The following is a 21,684-nucleotide window of genomic DNA, read 5'->3' on the forward strand; positions in this document are numbered from 1 at the left end:
AACCCCACACAAGAGTCAACTCCGACCCTAACTCCCTGACATCCAACTGCACACGATGCCTAGAGAGGAAAGGTACAAATGAATGAAGGTGCTAGTTACGAGAGAAACGTAATAATAACGTAAGTGCGGAAAGAAATGAAAGCAAAATCATCAGGGATCGCACATGCACAGTGAAAATTAAAGAAATTAAGACTAGAAAAGTTGGAATTTTCTTCGATTGCCTCTAAGCTATATTAAAAATCAAAAACAAGCTCTCATAGATCAAGTCTTCCAAGTGGCACTCCAGTTGGCATCTTGAAACGGCCAACCGCCAAGCCCAATGCTAAGCAGACCACTGGTTTCGATCTCCTCCGCCTTTGCCTTAAGCTCATCAACATCCCAGTTGGCCCACAGAAATTTGCCTTTCAAGAACTGAGCCTCCCGGCTAGCAAGCCAGACATTAAAGTTCGCCGGTAGAGAAACTAAGCTAATGTTAGTCTATCGACAATTCCCTCAGCCGTGATCACACTTACCATGGTCTTCGATACCTGTAGCTTTGACACCTCCCGCTTCCTTGTTCATGTCCGTGTCCACTATACCGGGCTGGATATGGAAGATGCTAAGGTTTGGGTTCCCGACAGCCAGAGAATCCCAAAGTCGGAATACCGCTAGTTTGGCGACGTTGTATGCAGAAAACCCATTACCGAAATTCACATGGGCAGCAGATGAATTGATGTCGATTGCGACGGCATGGGGAGATGCATGGTGGAGGAAGGCCTGTGCGACGTGCAAAGATCCACGGAGGTTTTGTAAGATAGCGTCAAGAAACTTCTCACTGTCTACGTCCCCGACAGGATCCTGGGGGCCGATCATGGCCGCACCGCTGACCAGAACGTCGATTTTTCCGCCACTAGTGAACTCTGCAAATGTGGTGTTGACTTTTCTCTTGTCTGTGACATCAGCAGAGGCCACAAATACCTCGACATGGGCGAACTTCTGTTGGATCGATGCTTTGGTGGCGAGGAGGGGCGCTTCTCGGCGGCCAAGAAGAGCGATTCGAGAAGCACCTGCAACTGCGAAGGCCATGGCTGTCTCTGCACCAATCCCAGTGCCGCCTCCAGTCACTAGTACTGTCTTGCCTTTGGCGGAAAGCTCTGGACGGGTGGGAGAAATGGATGAGTAGCTCTCTGTGTGCCATGTCGAAGTTGGGGATGGAAAAGGTGCCATTTTGTTTGTAATATAAGTCAATGGATGAATCTATGTGAAAGAATGAATGGGATGTTGAAGTGAAATCGCCTATTCGGACGGAAGACGGCCATATTTAAGTATGGACTCTGCAACTCGGGGACGGAGTTGTACATTTTGAAGGGCAGGTATGGTCATCCCGATAGGAAGATTCCACATTGGTTTAGTGACTGGGACTGTAGACTGGTTGTTCTTAGCTAAATTACTCATCACAGGACTCCCGGCAGTCCATACTCGGCATTTACAAAATGTCCCGCCCGAGCTGACAAATGCCGATCGAGATCGACTAGCCCCGGCGAAGAATCCCAGGCCATCGGCATACCTGGTGGTATAGCACTTCTCAATACATCTGTCTAATTTAAAATGTCCGAAAAAGACACCGTGTCCGTTTTGCGGTGCGGAGATTGCAATAAACCTTTCAACAAAGGTAAGTTGTGCTTCTACATAGTACTCTGCAACAGCGGGTTCTTATTAACGGGACGCGTTTTAGAATCTACGCTGAAGAGACACGGATACTACTGTCGGTCTCGACGAACCAGTAGTACTCTGAAGCCCCGATCATGTCTCTCTTGTGCCAAACGGAAGATACGCTGCGACAAGACGCAACCTCAATGCTTTAGGTGCGAAGTCAAAGGCGTCGAATGTCACTATGTCACAAGGCTGGCCAAACCTACAAGGAGAAACCCTCAAACTAGCCATAAGCTGTCAACTGCAAAAACGAGTAATGCGGGCCCGACTCCTTTCTCTCGCATGAGCTTTTACAATCATCCTGGCACCAATAATGATGATGACACAACTCGCGATAGTTCGCTTGTCACATCGGGAAATCAATTCACGGGCATTGAAGGGGATGATCTCAATTGGGATAACACTCAAATCGATTTCAGCAACTTTTTGAATCCGGAATTCAACGAGAGTATCCAGGAACCATCATACCTGTGGGCACAGACTGATTACCCAGCGTCAACCTCTATGCTTGATCAAGTACAATCTATCAATTGCTTCATACCTCCACAACCAACTTCGAATCCTCGATCCCTTAATCAGCGGCCCAAGACAAGACCTGCTACACAAAGAATCACAACTCTCATCCAGCATACTCTGAAATCCTATCTTCTGACGATGCTGCGCCATAACTCCCTTCCACCATTTATCCACTCAGGCCTAGCATCAACAACATTAGAAATGGAGCCGCTAGGCAACTGCATCAGTCTGGTGTATATGATCAGCAGCGGAACAAGAGAAAGCCGCAAGCTGTTTTGGAGAAATGTGCGGATGGAATGTGAGCGATTATGCAGCGAGGTAAGTCGAACCTACCATGGATCGATGAAACTCGAAAATAGCTAATTGTTCGATTTGACGTTTAGTGTGGGGGGTTTACAAATTGGGGCTTACTTGCTTCCATGCAAGCTATGTCTATTTACATCCTGTTTAGGTTGGATGAAGGCGAGACAGAGCACAATGATTTCGATTCGCTGCTGCTTGCAACAGTCACAGTAAGTCTAGATCTCATTTTATTTCTATTGTCATATTATCCTGGATATCTAATGATATTCTACAGATTATAGCCCAGCAACTCATCCAAAAGGATATCGCAAGCAACTTCAGCCTCGAACGAAGCTGGAAGGATTGGCTTTATGAGGAATCAAGACGAAGACTCGCAGTCATATATGGAATCGTAAATATGCTGGTCTATTTCGACCCTGCAACGAAGTGCAACCTGCCCTCAGACCTAATCTTGGCACCACTTCCGGCTAAGAAAGAGCTTTGGGAGGCAGGTGATGAGCAGGTTTGGAACTCGGAGAGCGAGAAAAATACCGGGGCAAGATTTGACTTTGGATTGGCAAAGAACGGAGGGCTTGTTCGATTAGGCGATGGTGCTCAGGATGCTATGCTGGTCCATACGGCCATCACTTCCGAAAGTCCGTCAAGAACAAGTGTAAGTTGGGAAGAATGGTGTACTGGGATGGATGGATTTGGGGGCCTTGTTATGCTTGCTGCTTCTTTGGTAGTAGAGTAATTTTGTTTATAAGACGCAACCCTCGGATACAACAGTCTCGTTAAGAAGTAATGTTGTTTGTTAAATATAGCTTCTTCTACCTGGGTGCTTCAATATTAATATGTTGTAATTCTCACACCTTTTCCTCTTGCTGGATATCGGAAGGACTATTGTTTCATTCGTCTGTCTCAAAGTCAGTTAACCTATTATGTCAGAAATTCTTCGAAAATCTTCATGATGAGCTAAATGCGTTCACCCCTATAGCATAAGATAGCAGATCTATCGTCAAAGTAATCATAAGGTCTTATTTATTGCTATTGTTCAAGACAGAGCATAGCTAAGCATATATATGTAAAACGCATCTCCAGCCTGATGTGTTTCGTCAGAAGACGACCAGGACGGCGGTTCCAATTTCCGCTTCAAAATGTTGTTCAAAGTGTCTCCCATCAGCTGGATCGTCATCTCACAGAGAACATTCATAAACGCCAGAAAGCTACGATAAAGGAATGACGAATTTCAAAGAAATACTAAAATTTCACCACTTCAGAGCTGCGCAACTCTCTTCCTCGCATGCAAGACCAGAGCAGAAAGCAACGTCCTCCTCAGTAGCACCAAATCCGGTCACATCGGGACTGGCGGGCCATATTTCCTTCTTTTCCTGCTTTTCTCTCGCCTGATGGCTCGTTAACAGGTCTCGTACTAGCTTTTGAATATAAAGTGGCCCACTTTCAAGCTCTGGATGTAACTGCCCATTGACGAAGACACCAGCATTAAGGTTTCGTTGTGCTCCCTCGCATAGGTCCTTGTCTTCTTTCAATACGCGCTTGAAAAAGCTATCAACATACTCGAACTCATCGTCTGTTGCATTTACATGCCGGTATACTTCATATTCCATTGAGCACGAGCTTGCGGAAGTTGGCACACAGCGCATGAGATAAAAGAAATGTGGCCTGACTGCAATGTAAGCGATAGCTCTTTCTTAGTACAGAAACGGGACTCACGAGACCGTCATGCAAGAGTTTGGAAAATAAAAAGTGCTGCAATTTTTGACATCCGAATCTTCTTTTCCTTCCTTGGGTGTGTAGAAATGCTGAACATGACCAGCTTTGGAAATCGTGGAGTATAATGACAGATCAGCCACGTTTGCAACATCTGGATGCGCCACTGTGCAATGGTAGCACTCGTTGTAGTTATCTGCCAGGGCCTTCCAGTTATAATCTCCATGCATATTCCAGGTATGGTCGAACTTGTACTGGGTGAAGTCAAACCGATCGAATCGCTCTTGTGTATCAACTTCGTCGAAATCCTCCTCCCAGGAAACAGTGGGGCTTGGGGCTGCTTCAAGATTGACCCATACAAACCCTATTTTGTCGATGTGCACATGCACGGGGAGAAGCCCATGTTGCTCCTTATTGAAACCAGCCAGTTTGTCGAATCTGGGCGCTTTTGCCAATTTTCCGTTAAGACCGTATGACCAGCCATGATATTTGCACGAGAATATTTTGGCATTTCCCTCAACTTCTGTTACCACTGGATACGCGCGATGTCGACAGATATTATGGAAACCATTCAGGTTTCCATCGCGGTTGAGGCACAGGATGAAGGAGAATCCGGCCTGTTGAAAAAGGAAGAAGTCCCCAGGGTTCGCGAACCGCATTTTGTGCGTGATAAGCAACCATTTTTTGGAGAAAATAGCGCGACGCTCGAGCTCATACAATGATGGTGAACGATACCATGAAGACGGGAGCGCTCGAAATTCAGCACTCTGTCGTCTGGGTGTATCTTCCTCCGTTTTGCTTGCGGTGCCACGACCAATGAGCCATTTGACTGAAGATGCCATTTTCCTTTCGTTACTTAGGTGTTGAGGACTCCAAGGATCAAATCAGATATTCAGGCCAGGGTTTCCGGTCGAATTTGTTGTTTGAATTCACACCTGAATTGTTTTTTCAATGGATTCAATATATAGTTCAAAGCTTCGGACCACTCTACGGAACGCCGCTCAGTGGAAGCTTCCTATCCTACTTCAGGGAAATTTGGCCTCAACATGGACAAACGGAAGGGCTTTCCGTGTGCTCATGGGATCCTAAACGGTCCGTAGGGCTCGTTCGGGGCTGATAACGGAGTAACCGGAGAAGACGTCCTGATTTCCGGTCACATGAGCGCGCTTACTCCGTGATTAAATATTCTCGGGGGCGGGCTTCATTCCGGTCTAAATCTGCTTCCAATCGGCCTCTATCTTTATCCCGTTCTTTCGAGAGATATTCAGTCCCCTGTCATTCCTTCGTTATCTCGCAAGTCATGGCCTTCAGTTACCCCGCGCCTTCTCCGCACGCCATGGTTATAAGGAATGTGCTTGGGAAACATAGAACAATTAGTTATACTGCTAGATTCTCATCAAGCAAGACGAGAGAGATATTGTCATCACAGAATCGCTCGAACATACACTGCACAGAACAATACCAGCTGGAAGTTCTTACCGAGATTTGCTCAGCCTCTAATCAGCATGTCTTCCAACAGCGGTAATGAACTAAGCGATGCCCAACCGACAAAAGACAAAGATGATAAGGCAACTGACAAAGCTATTGAACACATCGATCTGGGAGAAATGACCACAGAAGGGGTTGCTCCTGACCGATTTGAGGACAAGTTTCGCGCCACTAAGTGGGAGATCTGGGCATACTACGCGTAGGTAATCAGTATTGTCGCTCGGATAAGACTGACCCGCTATCAAAGTTATTATATTGGGGCCAATGGATTATCTCTATTCAGTATGTTTATTATTTGCCATATATATATATGGCAATCCAGGACGAATTAATAAGAATTTCAAGATTTTGCACCCTCTGCCTTTCAAAATCTTCTCGGCCAAGCTCAAGGGAACAGCTCAGTCTTATTGTTTTGGGGCAAAAGACGCTCCATCAACAGTATTGTTCTTCTCTGCAACGGTATCTCATTTACTTTACAGATTGTTGTATTCTTGACCATAGGTAGCTTTGCGGATTTTGGGACTTGGAGACCCAATATTCTCTTATTTCTCTCGGTGGTTGCATACGCAGTGGGATTTGCTTGGCTGGGAGTCTTCACAGAAACGAAGCGACATCTTGCGGCAGCGTTATATATTATCGGATTGATTGCTTATCAGACTACGTTGACATTCTGGACTGCTGCATTCCCAGGTCTAGCACGAAACACTGCTGACCTGAAAAGCAAAGCAGAGGAATATGCCGCAGGGACTATCTCCCGTGACGAATATGATCACGCAGATATGATGAAGCGTAGTCAATTGGCAAATATTGCGTTCTACATACAGTCTGTCGGTGAGACTTTTATTCTCGCCGCGATCGTGGGTATCATGTTCGGATTACATGTGGATGCTAATACTGCAAACAACAACTGGGGTCTAAGTGTTCTAATTGCATTCGCAACCGGTATATGGCTCTTACTCTCCATTCCTTGGTTCATGTTGGAAAAAAGGAGACCTGGGCAGGATCCAGGCGAACAAAACATCATTATTGTGGGGCTTTCCCAACTATGGTATGCGGCGAAACAGGTCTGGCAGCTGAAGCAGAGCTTAATATACCTCATCGGTAAGATCAAATCAGACTAAGTTGAGATGAAGGATACTAATTCAGATTCGTTGCGTCTGAAGGTTACTTCCTCCTGGGCGACTCTTTGAATACCACCGTTACTTTAATAAGTACTTTACAGAATGATGCTGTGTCTTTCAATACCCTGCATCTGACATATCTACTTCTTGTTGGGATCACTTCACAGGTAAGTCCGGACCTTCACATTAGAGACATGGTCAGATCCGGACTAACGTTGACAGGCGGTTGGCATATATACGTTCTGGTGGATTCAACAAAGGTATCGACTTGGAACAAAAGCCATGTTCAGTGTGATAGCATTCTGCATCATTCTTCTCGATGGCTGGGGAATGATTGGAATTTGGACAGATAATTTCGGCTTCCATCATGCTTGGGAATTTTGGGTAAGCACGCCTTCACATCTTCAAATTGTACATGCAATGGCAGCTTCTTGAAAAAAAAAACACTACAAGTCACTGATATAAAGAGATTCACATAGCTTTATCAGGCTTTCTATGGCCTTTTTGTCTGCCCTTGGTACAGTTATTCGCAAATCATGATCTCGGAGGTTACCCCTCGTGGCCACGAATTCCTTTTTTTCAGCATTTTCGGCATTATTGGGAAAACTTCTTCATTCATTGGACCACTTATTTCCAGTGCCATTATTGACGCTTCGCTTAACAATAACCCTTCCACACCTTTCTACTTCCTTTTTTCGTTGAGCGCAGTAAGCTTTGGAATTTTGGTCGTTGGAGTGGATTTAAAGAAAAGCCGCGTGGAGCAAGAGAGATATCTGCTAAAAAAGCGATGCAGAGAACATGGTCTTGGTACCGAATTTTGATAAAATAGAAATCAATTCAAGCTTTAGTGCCAGACCTTGATATCTGCTTCCAGAGCATGTTGTGTATGGTGAATTGCAAGTCCAAAAATTCTTTTTATGAGGTTGAAAGCTAGTGAAAATTAAAATGAGAATACATATCCCTTATCTCACAAACATACATCGGAATAACGTGCTGTTTGGGACTGATAGCTTGCAGGACCTGTCAACATTTTAGTCACAAGGCGCTACATAATCTGATCACCATTCTACAATGGCCTTTATCACGTCAGTAAGATTGTGCTAATAGGAATACAAGCTCTTTGTTTCATTGGACAATTCATACTTATCACTTCGGTGACGGCTGGAAAACCTCTACTTCGGAGAAGTGTCAATACTTCCGTCCACGTGAGCGGAGAAGAGGTTCTATAGTCTAGGCCTAGTCTTTTGTTGTGGAGAGGGGCCGTGACGTTTCGAACTATTTAGCAAAATATAACGCCAATTTAGGTCTTACACTATATATCAGTTTCAAATGCCTCTAATGCTCATGAGCTGCATAACTTGAATTTCTCTCAATTATGGATAAAGACAGTAGAGTTATCATCATCGGTGCTGGCATATTTGGCCTTTCTACGGCTCACCAACTTGCGTCTGAAGGCTATCGCAACATCATCGTCCTTGATAGGCACTTTCCACCGGTAGACCTGAGTTAGCCCCACGGAAAATGAAGAGATAGTAACCAGAATAATGATTTAGGTCCCAGATGGATCCAGCTCTGATATCTCCCGTGTTGTGCGCTTCGACTACGCCGATGATGACTACTTGCGTATTGCTCATGAAGCTTTTTTGAAATGGAAAAAACTACCTAAATATGACGGTATTTTCTTTCCTGCTCAATATATTCTCTCTGAGAATAGCAGCAACCATGGACAAGCCTGGATTGCAAAGACGATGGCGGCACTCACCAATCGGAAAATACCCTGGGTCAAGCTAGATGATGCTGCAGCTGCCAAAAAGATATTCCCAGTGCTGAGCGGCACACTTGCAGCTCCAAACTTCTTTGGTTATCACAATGAGCAGGCCGGCTGGGCAGATGCCAATAAAGCTGTCAGACAACTTCGTGATGAATGCCTCCATCTTGGGATTTCCTTTTTGTGTGGCCGTGGAGGAACCGTTGTTGGACTGGAAATTGATTCCCACAAAACCATCAAAGCCGTTCAGACCCTCGCCGGTAATCTGGTAGAGGGTGATCACTTCGTGCTGGCGGCTGGTGCTTGGGCCTCAGGCTTAGTTCCGATGTACAATTCCACTTTGGCAACTGGTCAAGTGATAGGATATATTCGTCTCACGGAGTCTGAGATGGAGAAATACAGGGATCTTCCTATTTACGCCAATTTCTCGACGGGCTGGTTCAACTTCCCCCCACATGAGGACACTATGATGTTGAAGATGGCAATTCACGGATGGGGATATACCCGAGTCCCAAGCGAGCAAGATTGCAATGCTATCAAATCTAATATCTCTTCACCTCCACTCATACCTCCCTGTCAGCGTCCAAATTTTGTTCCAGCAGATGGAGAACATCGATTGAGGCAAGGCCTACGCGAAATCCTTCCTGAATTGGCTGATCGCCCGTTTGAGAAGGTCAGTTTGTGTTGGTACACTGATACTCCCAGTGGCGATTTCATAATGGATTTCCATCCTGATTACACCAATCTGTTTGTGGGAGGGGCGGGTAGCGGACAGTAAGATGGCCACCTCAGTGCAGGAAGCATGACATACTGACAAACTGTGTGCAGTGCATTCAAGTTCCTTCCGGTATTAGGTGAATATATGTCGCTTGCTCTCAGAAAATGCCTACCGCCAGAACTTGCCAAAAAATGGCGATTCCGGAAAGATTATGCAAGCCAGAAAGATCCTTTCTTGGGCGATGGAAGTCGGGGAGGACCAATCAGACGGGAATTAGATTCTCAAGAGAGGGCAAAGCTCTAAATTGCCAAAGTGATGATCGTAGTTCATCATTTTGAGCTCCGTATTACAATCATAAAGCATACAAATGAGTGCTGCACGCTTTACTAGGCCTCACAATGCTATGGCGGCAACGTCTGTCACGGACAAGGCGGAGAGGGACAGTGTCACCTTGCGCTCTGGTCCGTTGCGCATTATTGAGGATGGAGTGCTGAAACGCTATATCCATGACTGGTTAACCCGGTGGATTAGGGATTGACTTATTGAATATTTTAATTTCGCGGCAATCTATTGAACTAGAATAATATGAAGCATATCGCCATGACTGAGAAGACTAGGGGGCCTGGCTGTGCTGAGCCTCGCGAGTAGTATTGCAGGCGTCGTGCCTACTTGAATAAATCAAGAGAGCTTTAATGAAAATATTCGCTCAGACTGTTTTATTTTTATTCCAGGCGTCGCAGGGTTACCATCCCCAAGCTTACAATATCAGTTGTTGGTGAAGACTAAGATAACGGTATGACGTGGGTGATCCGGTGGCGACCAAAGCTACGCGTCTACCTCTTTAACTTAAACCTTGAGTTCTCAATCCAATGTCTACCCTCACCACCCGACCCTAGCTACCAGCCAGGATGTGTTGCAACCAGCGTTATTCTTTCTTTCAGCGCTGCACCGGAGCAGCAGGGTCGGCAAGATGGTCGATTCCTTCGCCAGCATCGGCAAGATGGTCGATTCTTTCGCCAGCATCGGCGGAAGGCGCGGCGTTAGCGCAATCGTCTTCATCAGCATCGCACTCTACAATGCCACCGAGTTACTAGTTCTAGTCCTAATCACCTTCAAACACCACCGCAGCCTATACTTCTGGGCTCTCCTCCTCTCCTCCCTGCTCGGCGTGATCCCCGCCTCCATCGGTTCATTGCTCCAATACTTCAATCTCGCTCCACTGTGGCTCACCCTCATCCTCGAGAATATCGGCTTCTACTTCATGGTCCCCGGCCAATCGGTAGTGTTGTATTCGCGCCTGCACCTGGTTTCGCAGAACCATGCGCTTCTTCGCTTTCTGCGCTGGCTGATCACGATTAATACCATCCTCCTCATCGTCCCCATCACGATCCTTAACTTCGGCTCGTCTTACCACCCAACCGTGTCCGGCTGGTTACAAGGGTTTAATGCCATGGAGCGTATCCAGTTAACCTGGTTCTCGGCGCAGGAGGTTTTCATTTCGACGATCTATATTGTGGAGACGATTAAGATGATCCGCGCCGCGCCGGAACCGAACAAACGCCGCACTCTGACGCTGTATCTTCTTGTGATGGTGAATTTCGTCGCCATCGGTATGGACGTCGCGCTGATGGTCCTCGAGTACCTGGACTTCTATTTTCTGCAGATTATCGTCAAAGCGTTGGTGTATAGCATCAAGCTGAAACTGGAGTTTGCGGTGCTGAATATGTTGGTGTCGATTTCGCATTTGCGTGTGAATTCCAGGACTGAGGATGATTTGGACAGTGGTGCTCCATGGTGGATATCTTCTTCTCAGTAGCTATTTGCACTTGTACAAGAATAATAGTAATCGTCGGATCAAGCGGAATCACATCATCATAATAATATACCCCTCGTTCACATTCCACTCCCCGCGTTTAACCCGACCCGCCACCGCCCCGCCCAGGCGACGCCGTCGGATGCGTTCGGTGCTTGACCCGACGCGCTCTCTTCCGATGGAGTAGTTACACGGTAGAACTGGTCGATCATAGAGGATCACATCCGACAGACTGCGGGGTGTTATTTAGGATGCAGTAATATATAAAGTAGCACTCACTCCGGCCAAGTCTTCCCTCCTTGTTTCCTCTATTTGACCTTCTATCCCCTCCCTCCTCCTCCGACCAAGAACAGACCATAATGCTCGGCAAAATCGCCCTCGAAGAAGCCTTCGCGCTTCCACGCTTCCAAGAGCGCACCCGCTGGTGGGCGGGCCTCTTCGCGACAGACGTCGAGAAGCATGTCAAGGAGATCACAGACGTCGACGAGATCCGCAATGCCTTCGCCGACAAGCACGGCGTCGGCATGCAGATTGTTAGCTACACTGCACCCGGTGTACAGGATATCTGGGACCCCAAGGAGGCGCAGGCGCTCGCCGTGGAGATTAATGATTATATCGCGGAGAAGATTCGGGGGAAGGAGGATCGAATGAGGGCTTTTGCGTATGTTTCCCTGTCTTTTGTCGATATCGTGATTCATCAGACAACAAAGAGAGGAAGAATGGACCTGTGCTAATGAAATACAGAACCCTCTCCATGCACGACCCCCAAGAAGCAGCCGCCGAGCTCCGCCGCTGCGTAACGCAATACGGCTTCCTCGGCGCACTCGTCAACGACACACAGCGCGCGGGACACGACGGCGACGACATGATCTTCTACGACAACGCGAAATGGGACATCTTCTGGGCGACCTGCACAGAGCTTGACGTGCCCCTGTACCTCCACCCACGCAACCCAACGGGAACCATCTACGAGAAGCTATGGGCAGACCGGAAATGGCTGGTCGGCCCGCCTCTCTCCTTCGCGCAGGGGGTCAGTCTGCACGCATTGGGGATGGTGACCAACGGAGTCTTCGACCGACACCCAAAACTGCAGATCATCCTGGGCCATTTGGGCGAACATATCCCCTTCGACATGTGGCGGATAAATCACTGGTTCGAGGATCGGAAGAAGATGCTGGGATTGCAGGAGACGTGCAAGAAGACCATCCGCGAGTACTTTGCGCAGAATCTATGGATCACGACGTCTGGGCATTTCTCGACGACCACGCTGAACTTCTGTATGGCGGAAGTTGGGGCCGATCGGATTTTGTTTTCGATTGATTATCCGTTCGAGACGTTTGAGGATGGATGTGATTGGTTTGATGGGGCGGAGTTGAATGAGACGGACCGGGTGAAGATTGGGAGGGAGAATGCGAAAAAGTTATTCAAGTTGGGGACTTATAAGGATAGCGAGGCGTGATCGTTGCTTTTACTTGTATCATCTAGTTTCAAGGGATTGCTTTCATTGCAAATTGTGCTCGAGACGTCGCCCGTCTCGCTATGGGTATCACTATCAGAATGGGAATCAAGAATACCATCGCAGAAATATCCATCCTAAAAATCGCATCCCTTCAGAGCCTGAGTCTGAGCCTCCTCCAGGTCCTGAGCCTCTTGCTGCTCCTCCAGCGCCAGCGCTTCAGCAGTACTCAGAGCCTCATTCTGAATTACCTTCAGCAACTCCTTCTTAGCCCCCTCCTTCGCCTTCTTCTCCTTCTCCTTCTCCTCATCGTGACCCTCTAGAGTCATCTCCCAACACTGCGGCCAGATGTCCGGAGCGCAAAGCAGATCCTTCATCGTCGGCTCCAGGTAGCGATCGCGAATGTCGCAGGTGGTGAAGGTGTAGATGGAGTAGTTGTCAATGCAGCGAGTCATCACGTCCCAGATAGCAAGCAAGTGGCGAGAAAGATCCATACGATCGGTGTTGGGGATGTCCTCGCGCAAGATCTGACGGTTGCGCAGACGGAGGAACGTGGTGTGCACCCAGGCCTCGTAGAGTTCAAGGTAGACAGAGAGCAGTTGACGTTCGAGCAGGCGCGGCTTCTTCAGGTGCCTGGATAATGGAGAAGTTAGACCAATATATATATATATATGTATGAAAGAGGTATATAAAAGACCTACGCGATTACCACAGTGGCCATTCGGCGGTAGCGCACGTACACCGTCTCGTCATCATCCTCCGCAGCGATGTGACCCAAGATGTAGGAAACGTTGGTCGCGACCTGGACATTTTCCTGCATCATGTCATCCAGCCAGACAAGGTAGATCAGAACGGTGTTGGCGAGTTTTTGGGCATCGGTGGTATCCTGGGCACCCAAGAAGATCTTGCAGACATTGCCATCGACGCGATGGAACAGAACATAGTTGAGACGCAGCACGATGTTGGTGAGAGCGACAAAGCGACGGCGGGTCTCGGGGCGCAGATGGGGCATGGAAAGTAGCTGCTTCATCTGGTTGAGAGTGCGGTGCTTGTGGTCGACGGTCAGGCAGTCAACGCCGTCGACGGAGCCGAGGGTCAGGTTAGGGCTGGTAGCGCCAACGACGAAGGGCGGCAACGAGACCAGCTGCGCGTCCACTTCCTGAAACTTGATCACCTCTTGCACAACCTTGGAGATGGCGTAATTGTAGGCGTCTTCGTGCTGTGGGTCGGCGATCGAGTCAGGCGACTCGCATTCATAGTACTCCGGGAAGGGCTCTGTCGTGGGCTCCACCTTGGTCGCAGGGACGGCTGGCCTGTTGTCAGGAACAGCAGGCGATGAGATCAGGGACCGGTCGGAGTCGGAGGAGTTCATTGCAAGGTGTGTACGCACGGCGGCCAGCAGAGAACCCGACGCCGCATCAGGGCCAGCGGGCTCGGGCAGGATGTCGAGAGAGTTGACGGTCTCCATGGCAGCGAGATGGGATTCTTCTTTCAGATCCATGGAGCGAGAGAGAGGAGAGAGATGAGAGAGAGGGAAATCAGAGAAAGCGAAGGAAAGAAAAGGGAAAAAGAGAGGCGAAGAAGAGAAGGCAGGCCGAATGAGGAAGGCACCGATATCTCTTTGTAACAAATGCACACACAGAGACGAATTTACGGAGAAATAGGCAAGATTTCAATGATATTCAACTGACGCGAATATGTTCCACGCCCTCAATCCACAAACGTCCACATAGGAAAACGCTCTACCGACCGAGGCGTGGCCTGCCTTCCCCTTGGCGATATCTGATTAACGAAGCAGCCAGCAACAGATGGGACAAGACGTCCCACCTGTCACGAACGGCCAACTTCTCAGACAGACGCAACAAGAGTCAATGAAGGCGAGGGGTCGTTCTTCGTACATCGACTAATTGGAACCTCATTGAGCAAGGAGTGAGCCAACTTAAGTAGTACGAGGGGGTCAGTCCTCTTTTTGGACATCATCTTCGTCGGGCAAGGGAACATCCATCACTTTCTCTCCGGCTTTTTCTAGGGTTCGTTTACTCCACGACCGGACGCCTTTATACACGGCCTGGGGTCGGGAGGTGTTAGTGCCTCCAGAAATAACCAACGAGGTCCAAAACATACCCAGAGAAAGGTGCCGACGCCAATCACAATCATCAGCCAGCCCAGCGAAGCAAAGCGACTGCGACCTGTAGATCGGTTGGTGGAGGTCATCACGCCCGCCGTGGCCCGCACATTCCAGTACCACGGCGAAGCGGCCCAAGCGACCTTCAGAATCGACAGCACGCCCAGCGACGCCAGTCCCTTGACGAAGTGCTGGAACCACGACGAATTGTCCGGATCCAGGCTGCTGCTGGGATCGACCACCAGGTCGGCGTAGTCAAGGTCCCAGCGGTCCAGGTAGAGATCAATGATGGGGTCAGCAACGAAACCAAGTAGAAAGACAGCAAGAAGCAGAATGGCGAGTGTCAAAAGCAGCTGCGTGAAGGCACTACTGATCCAGCGCGCCCACGTCAGCCGCCCAAGCCGGTACTGGAAGCCGCATGTTGGGCATTGCCAGTAGTTCCGTTTGCCATACCCCGGGTCGGCGTGTCGCCAGGACTGCAGGCAGGCTTCGTGAACATAGCGTGATGAGCCGCGGCATTTGCAGGGGCGGAGCAGACGGCCCAGGGTCGGGTCGGAGGACTCGTAGACGACTTGGGGTTTTGCTAGGAAGCCAGGCAGGTCGGAGGGCTGGAATGTTGGCAGCACGGTTTCCAGGCAGATGCGACACACCCGCGGAGGATAGTGCCCGGGATCAGGGTTGGGATCAGGGCCTGCGTCAGGCTCTGTGTCTGGAGCTGGGCCAGGCTCAGAGTACGGAGCCTCCATGGCGCGATTAATTGAATTACTGGCGGGTCATCTTTTTTGGGCCCGAGAGAGTTGTGGGAGGAAGAAGAGAATTGACACGAGCCACAAAAATAGAGAACACCAGGGCTGACTCAGCACCACTCACCGCCCCGGCCAGCTCGACCAGCTCACGTCAGTCGTACCTGCCTAGCCAAGCTCCCTGCTCTGCTCTGCTGCCCCCATCCTCATCTTCCTCCCACATCCATCAATCGACCCAGAGTGATGGCCGACCGCTACTCCTTCTCCCTCACCACTTTCTCCCCCAGGTACGTTGCTGTGGTCAATTCGATGGCACGGTGCTAACTCGCAGCACAGCGGAAAGCTGGTCCAGATCGGTAAATAATATCACACCTACCCCCAGCCAGTGCTCGGAGGGAGCCGTGACTGATCCAATTCAATACAGAATATGCCTTGAACGCAGTCAACCAAGGCGTGACCGCCCTCGGCATCAAAGGTAAACACGAACACATCCCAGCAACGACAAGCTATTGACACCGATCTTCCACACAGCAACGAACGGAATCGTCCTCGCGACCGAAAAGAAATCCTCCTCGCCGCTCATCGACCCCCCCTCCCTCTCCAAGATCTCCCTCATCACTCCCGACATCGGGATGGTCTACGCAGGCATGGGCCCCGACTACCGGGTGCTGGTCGACAAGGCGCGCAAGGTTTCGCACACGGGCTACAAGCGGATCTACAACGAGTACCCGCCGACGCGGATACTGGTGCAGGACGTGGCGCGCGTGGTGCAGGAGGCGACGCAGTCTGGCGGCGTGCGGCCGTACGGTGTCAGTCTGCTGGTGGCGGGCTGGGATGAGGGCGTCGAGCCTGAGACTGCCGAGAGCGTGCAGACCGGCGGCGGTAAAACGGGCGGCATTCTCAAGGGTGGTCCGAGTCTTTACCAGGTGGATCCCTCGGGCAGCTACTATCCCTGGAAGGCGACGGCGATCGGCAAGCATGCTACTTCGGCCAAGACGTTCCTGGAGAAGCGGTATACCGAGGGGCTGGAGCTGGAGGATGCGATTCATATTGCGCTGTTGACGCTCAAGGAGACCATCGAGGGCGAGATGAATGGGGACACAATAGAGATTGGTGAGTCTGCCTTGTTTGTCTTTTTTCTTTCCGCCCACATCTTCTGACTCGTATCTTCTAGGCATCGTTGGCCCGCCGGCGGACCACCTACTGGGCTTCGAGGGCGTGGAGGGCGCCCAGGGCCCCCGGTTCCGGAAGCTGACCAAGGAGCAGATCGAGGACTACCTGACCAACCTATGAGTAATTGTTAGAGTCGTGCTTGAATTTTATTTTGTTCTGGTCTAGTGTTTCACATTGCAAGGACAACCACGTTGTTTGCGTTCGTAGTCACTAGTCAAGTCGGAGTTGCTCTGCCAGCGAACGGGCCACCCCGTGTCACGGACGCAATCGAAATCCCGGAATACGAAGCATGTTGATTGGATCGAGGCTCGCGCAGAGCTTCCCCAGGATTCAACCCCTGGTTCTTATTTGAGTTCGTGTTCCCCTCTTCACTAGTTACATCTGTGCGTTTTATACTTCTGCCAGGGGTTGACAACGGGTTTTCCTCTTCCTTTATTTCTTTTTCCAACATCCAGACCAGAATCATGTGGGAGTATCAATCAGGGTAAATCTAGACACCCTCTCTGGTCCTCCAGCCAGCCAGTCCATCCCATCACAAAGAATCACCATGTCTGTCAACAACCCCCCACAGGACCCCCTCGACGGCATCTCTGGCGAACTAGCCAAAGAAGCCGTCGAAATGCAAATCACCCTTGTCGTGTTCATCGGCCTGTCATGCTACAACATCGCCGAGCTGCTCGTCATGGTCCCCTCGACCTTCCGACGCTGGCGCGGGCTGTACTTCTGGTCCCTCCTGATCTCGGGCTGTATAGGCGTGGTGCCGTACTCGATCGGATTCTTGCTGAAATTCTTCACGCATGTCGACTCCGTGGTTTCGGTCACGGTGCTCACGATCGGGTGGTGGACGATGGTCACTGGGCAGTCGGTGGTGCTGTATTCGCGACTGCATCTGGTGCTCCGCGATGAACGGACGCTGCGCCGGGTGCTGCATATGATCATTGCGAATTTCTTCTTGTTATCCATCCCGACCACCATCATGACCTACGGGGCCAATATCGTGCGCCCGCCGAATCAGATCTGGATCGAGGGATATAACATCATGGAGAAAATCCAGTTAACGGGGTTCACGCTGCAGGAGACACTGCTGTCGACGCTGTATGTTATCGAGACGGTGAAACTACTCCGTCTGGGCGCAGATACACGGCGCGATGCGCGCACGATCATGTACCAGTTGTGCGGGATCAATATTCTCATCATCACCATGGACCTGGTGCTGCTGGGCCTCGAGTACGCCAATTTCTATGCCGTCCAAATCACACTCAAGGGGTTTATATATTCGCTCAAACTCAAGCTCGAGTTCGCGGTGCTGGGTCGGCTGGTCGAAGTCAATCAGGGCTCGCGACAACCCCTGTCGATTGCCATTGCTGATACGTTGCCTTTGTGTTCGTTTCAGCAGAAGCCGGATACGCCGGACGGAGAGACCACGGAGACCACAAAAGGGCTTTCGATCCCGTCCGGTGAGGAAACGCGTATTGTGGAGAGAACGACGACATGGGTCACGTCGGTGAATTGAGGTTCAGGCGTTCTCGCCGAGTAAGGCCTCGTCCATCCATTCATACCCTCCCTCCGAGTCGTCCTCGTCGTCCTCGTCCTGGCTGTCGGCCACCTCATCGACCTTGCGTTTTCGACTCGCTGCACTGGAGATGTCAACTGGTTCGGCAGGATGCGATGGTTTTTCCACTGCATTTAAACCAGGCTCCGACTCCTCATCAACTTCGCGAAGACCGTTCTGTCCGCGTGTCAGAAACAAGCAGGGACCCGCCAGAGAGGAACAACAACATACCGCTTCTATCCGAAACGGAACAATCCACTCGGCCGACCGCATCAACAAAGTCCTACCCGCTCGCTTGGTCATTTCCGCCAGTCTACAATTCGGCAAATCCCGATACATCATGATCCGTGCCTGCACATTACTCTCCCACGCACCACCAGCCAAAACGGGATGCAGCGTCGCACGCGGCTGGCCCTTGATTTTCGTGTGCGTCTGGTTAATAGCCAACACGGCGATGTTCCTGGACGCGATTCGCGCCAGATGCGTCGCCAGCTCCGATGCCACATTCCACTTCCGATTCAGCAGCCACTGTAGCTGTGCCTTGTCGGTGATTTTCCCCTGCGTCAGTCTGTCCTTCAGCTCCGCCGCGTTGGGGAAGTAGGTCGAGAACAGGCTCGATACGGAGTCGATGACTAGTAGGGCCGTTCCATCCGGTGGGAAGCTCCTTGGCGGACGGAGGAGAAGAGCTAAGAGATGAGGGAGTGTCGTGGTGCGGAAGTAGATGAAGTTTCCGTTGTCGAAAGAGTGGCCCTTGAGTCTGGGGTTGGGCAAGGGAGAGCCCGTATCTGGGATTTGTGGTTAGCTTGGTTGTAAATCACAATTGATAAAAATAATAATAATACCAATCCACACAACCCGTCCACCTTCGCGGAGGGCATTGCATGCCGTATTTAGACTGTTAATTGTTTGGGTAGTTAGTAGGATTCCCCATCCTGATGGTGGACATCCAACACTCACGCCAGGGAGGTCTTCCCCACACCCGGTGGTCCAAACACCTCGGTGATTTGACCGCGCAGGATACCACCGGGTCGTTTCTCGTCGGTCGCGTCATTCAGCGCCTCGTCTAGCCGTGGTAGACCTGTAGAGATTGCAGCTGGGGTTGTAGCTGATGCATTCAGCGACTGCGACGCTGAGATCGAGACCACGGGTGCTGCGGTGGGAGTTAGCGTGACTGTCCTTATTTCTGGGGGTAAGGGGGGACTTTACGCGTGTTTTGGCTGTCTAGACCAAGAAAACTCATCGCTCCTCGAATATATTGCCTCGAGACGCGCTGGACATAGCACTCTCCGCCTGTTGGTGTTGTTGAGTGTGTTTGTTCAAGGAGTGTGGGTCGGATGAAGAAGTCCGATTAACCTTCCCGATTTCGCGTTTTTCTTTCCCTTCTCCGACATGTCCATCTGCCAATGTCCACTATTATTTCAGAGCACGCATCATTACTGAGAGTACTCATTTCTCTTATTTGTATCATCCTTCCTATACTCGTACCTGCTCTGCGTCCCCGACAACCTCGCCCCAAGGGATGTCGCCTCCTTGGCCTTGCACATGGGCAGAAGAGCAACCTGCACGATGAATTTAACCCAGTGTATAGCGATGCCAATTCCTATCGCGTCAAGGCTCTCTTCACATATCCGCTAAAATCATGCCGTGGAATCGAACTACAAGTCGCCGATGTCGTCCCAACGGGGTTGCAGTTCGACCGCATGTTCACCTTTGCCGAATACGGCGCTGACGGGTGGAATTGTCGAACCCTGCGCAACTCGGGTTTCCATAACCTGGCCCTGATTCATCCTGAAATCTGGTTGCCCGATCCCTCTGCTTCGGACTATGACCCGGCCTTACCCGAAGTTCATTCGCGGGGCGTGATGGTCGTGTCGTATCCACGTCTTTGGCCGGCTGGTTGGCGCGGATTGCTCGTACAAATGGGTATGATGCTTGGAATAGTCTCTCGTCGACGGTTCTTTCAGGTGCCTCTATTCCCAAATGCTGAGGAGAAGTTGGTCCCCGTCACTATATGGAAGGACCAGCCTCTATCCTATGACTACGGACAATATCTACCTGCATCACTACATGAGTTCCTGGGAAAAGATACCAAAGGCCAGAAACAGAAACAAATCAACCTTTTCCGCGCCAGCACAGAGCACCACCGTGAAATCTTTCGCAACGCGCCACGCAAAGAGAACCTCGGCTTCCAGCCTGTCACCTCTTTCGCAGACGCATACCCAATCCACCTATTAAGTCTAAGCAGTCACAGGGACGTAGCATCGCGCTGCGCATATGCGATCCCACGACTGACAATCTGCCGCTTCCGCGCTAACGTGATAGTTGAAGGCCCCGACGCCTTCGCAGAAGACCACTGGAAACGGATCTCCATCGGCGGGACGGAGATTCATACCGTCTGCAGAACAGTGCGCTGTCTTCTGCCCAATGTGAATTACGATACTGGCGTGAGACATCTGCATGAACCGGACCGGACGCTGAAGTCTTATCGGCGTATTGATCTAGGCGCGAAGCAGTATGCTTGTTTGGGTATGCAGCTTGTTCCTGCAAAACGGGAGTTCACGGTTAGAGTTGGGGATTCTGTGGATGTGCTTGAGATGGGAGAGCATTATTATATTAAGATGCTTAGTCCTGGGGAGAAGGTGCCGGGTGTTTAATATGTAGCTGGGGATTTCTATATATACTTACTCTGTACAAAGATTTTAACAATGGCTGGTATACCTGCAAGGTGAGGTATTCTACCGTAGGCAAATATATATTGATTGTGTCGTAAAGTTGAATATCGACATGATTTGCATTGTCGGCAAATTCCATGATGGGCAAACGTCTCTCTCGCTCTATATACCCCTTCCCTCTCCACCTTCTCTCCTTCTACTACTTCCTCTTCCTCCATCGCCATCCTACCAAAACAGCCCGCCGAGCCAGAGGAGAATACAGTTGATGAGTGCGATAATGACATCAACTAGGTCTTGTTGAATCTTAGTTTGCGTAGACTACAATGATCTGGAATAGCAGATCAAAGCCCGCTCATATTTCAGATCTTTATTCGAAGTGTGGAGTATATTCCCCAGGGACGGGCCGTGACCAAGCAGTCGGTGCTGTGGCGTTTCGAACAATAAGCTGACGACCCAAACGGCGTCCTGGGTTGCTGACTCTGAGGGACAAAACTGCGGAAAAAGATCTTTCCAAAGTTAAAAATCCAGAAATCCTGCGACGGAGGGATCGACTTGGTAGTAGAAATAGAACTCAAACGTTCTTCGGTCACCGTGGTTTTGGCCGACAGAGAATGGTGAGGACTGGATTCCTTGGGTTATTCCGTCGCGGACCGGTATCCATCTTCATGAAGAAAAGATTGCGCATATTCGCATTGCCTGGTGGCTGGTGAGTTGCCTTTCCGGTCCGTTCAGGGCAACCACAAACATACTTGCATATCTGGCATCCGGTCTTGATTTTATTGCTTTATACAACCGACTAGTTGTCTGATAGTTATCGAAGAGCACATGGGGAAA

The 21,684-nt window shown here is 50.0% G+C and overlaps 14 protein-coding genes across 14 annotated transcripts; 9 read left to right on the top strand and 5 right to left on the bottom strand.

Annotated features, from left to right (window-relative positions):
• Nucleotides 1-261: 261 nt before the first annotated feature.
• On the bottom strand, nucleotides 262-1,206 carry N7510_006887 (SDR family NAD(P)-dependent oxidoreductase; the record flags this gene model as incomplete). Its single annotated transcript, XM_056978812.1, has 2 exons — nucleotides 262-461; nucleotides 513-1,206. The coding sequence occupies 2 exons, from the start codon at nucleotides 1,204-1,206 to the stop codon at nucleotides 262-264; spliced, it is 894 nt and encodes a 297-aa protein (XP_056831855.1).
• Nucleotides 1,207-2,409: 1,203 nt separating this feature from the next.
• Nucleotides 2,410-3,244, top strand: N7510_006888 (uncharacterized protein; the record flags this gene model as incomplete). The annotated part of the gene is made up of 3 exons (XM_056978813.1): nucleotides 2,410-2,526; nucleotides 2,592-2,720; nucleotides 2,786-3,244. The coding sequence occupies 3 exons, from the start codon at nucleotides 2,410-2,412 to the stop codon at nucleotides 3,242-3,244; spliced, it is 705 nt and encodes a 234-aa protein (XP_056831856.1).
• Nucleotides 3,245-3,758: 514 nt separating this feature from the next.
• N7510_006889 (aromatic ring-hydroxylating oxygenase subunit alpha) lies at nucleotides 3,759-5,063 on the bottom strand (the record flags this gene model as incomplete). Its single annotated transcript, XM_056978814.1, has 2 exons — nucleotides 3,759-4,173; nucleotides 4,225-5,063. 2 exons carry the CDS (start codon nucleotides 5,061-5,063, stop codon nucleotides 3,759-3,761), a joined length of 1,254 nt encoding a protein of 417 aa, XP_056831857.1.
• Nucleotides 5,064-5,726: 663 nt separating this feature from the next.
• N7510_006890 (autophagy protein (Atg22)) lies at nucleotides 5,727-5,912 on the top strand (the record flags this gene model as incomplete). Its single annotated transcript, XM_056978815.1, has 1 exon — nucleotides 5,727-5,912. One exon carries the CDS (start codon nucleotides 5,727-5,729, stop codon nucleotides 5,910-5,912), a length of 186 nt encoding a protein of 61 aa, XP_056831858.1.
• A 61-nt stretch (nucleotides 5,913-5,973) lies between these two features.
• On the top strand, nucleotides 5,974-7,651 carry N7510_006891 (uncharacterized protein; the record flags this gene model as incomplete). Its single annotated transcript, XM_056978816.1, has 5 exons — nucleotides 5,974-6,168; nucleotides 6,189-6,810; nucleotides 6,873-6,997; nucleotides 7,053-7,214; nucleotides 7,310-7,651. The coding sequence occupies 5 exons, from the start codon at nucleotides 5,974-5,976 to the stop codon at nucleotides 7,649-7,651; spliced, it is 1,446 nt and encodes a 481-aa protein (XP_056831859.1).
• A 554-nt stretch (nucleotides 7,652-8,205) lies between these two features.
• Nucleotides 8,206-9,619, top strand: N7510_006892 (FAD dependent oxidoreductase; the record flags this gene model as incomplete). Its single annotated transcript, XM_056978817.1, has 3 exons — nucleotides 8,206-8,325; nucleotides 8,384-9,372; nucleotides 9,427-9,619. 3 exons carry the CDS (start codon nucleotides 8,206-8,208, stop codon nucleotides 9,617-9,619), a joined length of 1,302 nt encoding a protein of 433 aa, XP_056831860.1.
• A 667-nt stretch (nucleotides 9,620-10,286) lies between these two features.
• On the top strand, nucleotides 10,287-11,132 carry N7510_006893 (uncharacterized protein; the record flags this gene model as incomplete). Its single annotated transcript, XM_056978818.1, has 1 exon — nucleotides 10,287-11,132. The coding sequence occupies one exon, from the start codon at nucleotides 10,287-10,289 to the stop codon at nucleotides 11,130-11,132; it is 846 nt and encodes a 281-aa protein (XP_056831861.1).
• A 356-nt stretch (nucleotides 11,133-11,488) lies between these two features.
• Nucleotides 11,489-12,588, top strand: N7510_006894 (amidohydrolase family protein; the record flags this gene model as incomplete). Its single annotated transcript, XM_056978819.1, has 2 exons — nucleotides 11,489-11,790; nucleotides 11,874-12,588. 2 exons carry the CDS (start codon nucleotides 11,489-11,491, stop codon nucleotides 12,586-12,588), a joined length of 1,017 nt encoding a protein of 338 aa, XP_056831862.1.
• A 134-nt stretch (nucleotides 12,589-12,722) lies between these two features.
• On the bottom strand, nucleotides 12,723-14,053 carry N7510_006895 (uncharacterized protein; the record flags this gene model as incomplete). The annotated part of the gene is made up of 2 exons (XM_056978820.1): nucleotides 12,723-13,218; nucleotides 13,287-14,053. 2 exons carry the CDS (start codon nucleotides 14,051-14,053, stop codon nucleotides 12,723-12,725), a joined length of 1,263 nt encoding a protein of 420 aa, XP_056831863.1.
• Nucleotides 14,054-14,542: 489 nt separating this feature from the next.
• Nucleotides 14,543-15,456, bottom strand: N7510_006896 (E3 ubiquitin-protein ligase MARCH; the record flags this gene model as incomplete). Its single annotated transcript, XM_056978821.1, has 2 exons — nucleotides 14,543-14,653; nucleotides 14,710-15,456. The coding sequence occupies 2 exons, from the start codon at nucleotides 15,454-15,456 to the stop codon at nucleotides 14,543-14,545; spliced, it is 858 nt and encodes a 285-aa protein (XP_056831864.1).
• Nucleotides 15,457-15,696: 240 nt separating this feature from the next.
• pre8 (proteasome core particle subunit alpha 2) lies at nucleotides 15,697-16,746 on the top strand (the record flags this gene model as incomplete). The annotated part of the gene is made up of 5 exons (XM_056978822.1): nucleotides 15,697-15,740; nucleotides 15,790-15,809; nucleotides 15,878-15,928; nucleotides 15,985-16,566; nucleotides 16,628-16,746. 5 exons carry the CDS (start codon nucleotides 15,697-15,699, stop codon nucleotides 16,744-16,746), a joined length of 816 nt encoding a protein of 271 aa, XP_056831865.1.
• Nucleotides 16,747-17,173: 427 nt separating this feature from the next.
• On the top strand, nucleotides 17,174-18,139 carry N7510_006898 (uncharacterized protein; the record flags this gene model as incomplete). The annotated part of the gene is made up of 1 exon (XM_056978823.1): nucleotides 17,174-18,139. One exon carries the CDS (start codon nucleotides 17,174-17,176, stop codon nucleotides 18,137-18,139), a length of 966 nt encoding a protein of 321 aa, XP_056831866.1.
• A 3-nt stretch (nucleotides 18,140-18,142) lies between these two features.
• Nucleotides 18,143-19,418, bottom strand: N7510_006899 (uncharacterized protein; the record flags this gene model as incomplete). The annotated part of the gene is made up of 4 exons (XM_056978824.1): nucleotides 18,143-18,963; nucleotides 19,021-19,073; nucleotides 19,136-19,328; nucleotides 19,385-19,418. 4 exons carry the CDS (start codon nucleotides 19,416-19,418, stop codon nucleotides 18,143-18,145), a joined length of 1,101 nt encoding a protein of 366 aa, XP_056831867.1.
• Nucleotides 19,419-19,581: 163 nt separating this feature from the next.
• On the top strand, nucleotides 19,582-20,832 carry N7510_006900 (MOSC domain protein; the record flags this gene model as incomplete). The annotated part of the gene is made up of 1 exon (XM_056978825.1): nucleotides 19,582-20,832. One exon carries the CDS (start codon nucleotides 19,582-19,584, stop codon nucleotides 20,830-20,832), a length of 1,251 nt encoding a protein of 416 aa, XP_056831868.1.
• Between the last annotated feature and the right edge of the window lie 852 nt (nucleotides 20,833-21,684).

The sequence above is a fragment of the Penicillium lagena genome (genome assembly GCF_028827675.1).
Source record: "Penicillium lagena strain IBT 129212 chromosome Unknown utg000005l_segment0_segment0, whole genome shotgun sequence".
NCBI lineage: Eukaryota > Fungi > Ascomycota > Eurotiomycetes > Eurotiales > Aspergillaceae > Penicillium > Penicillium lagena.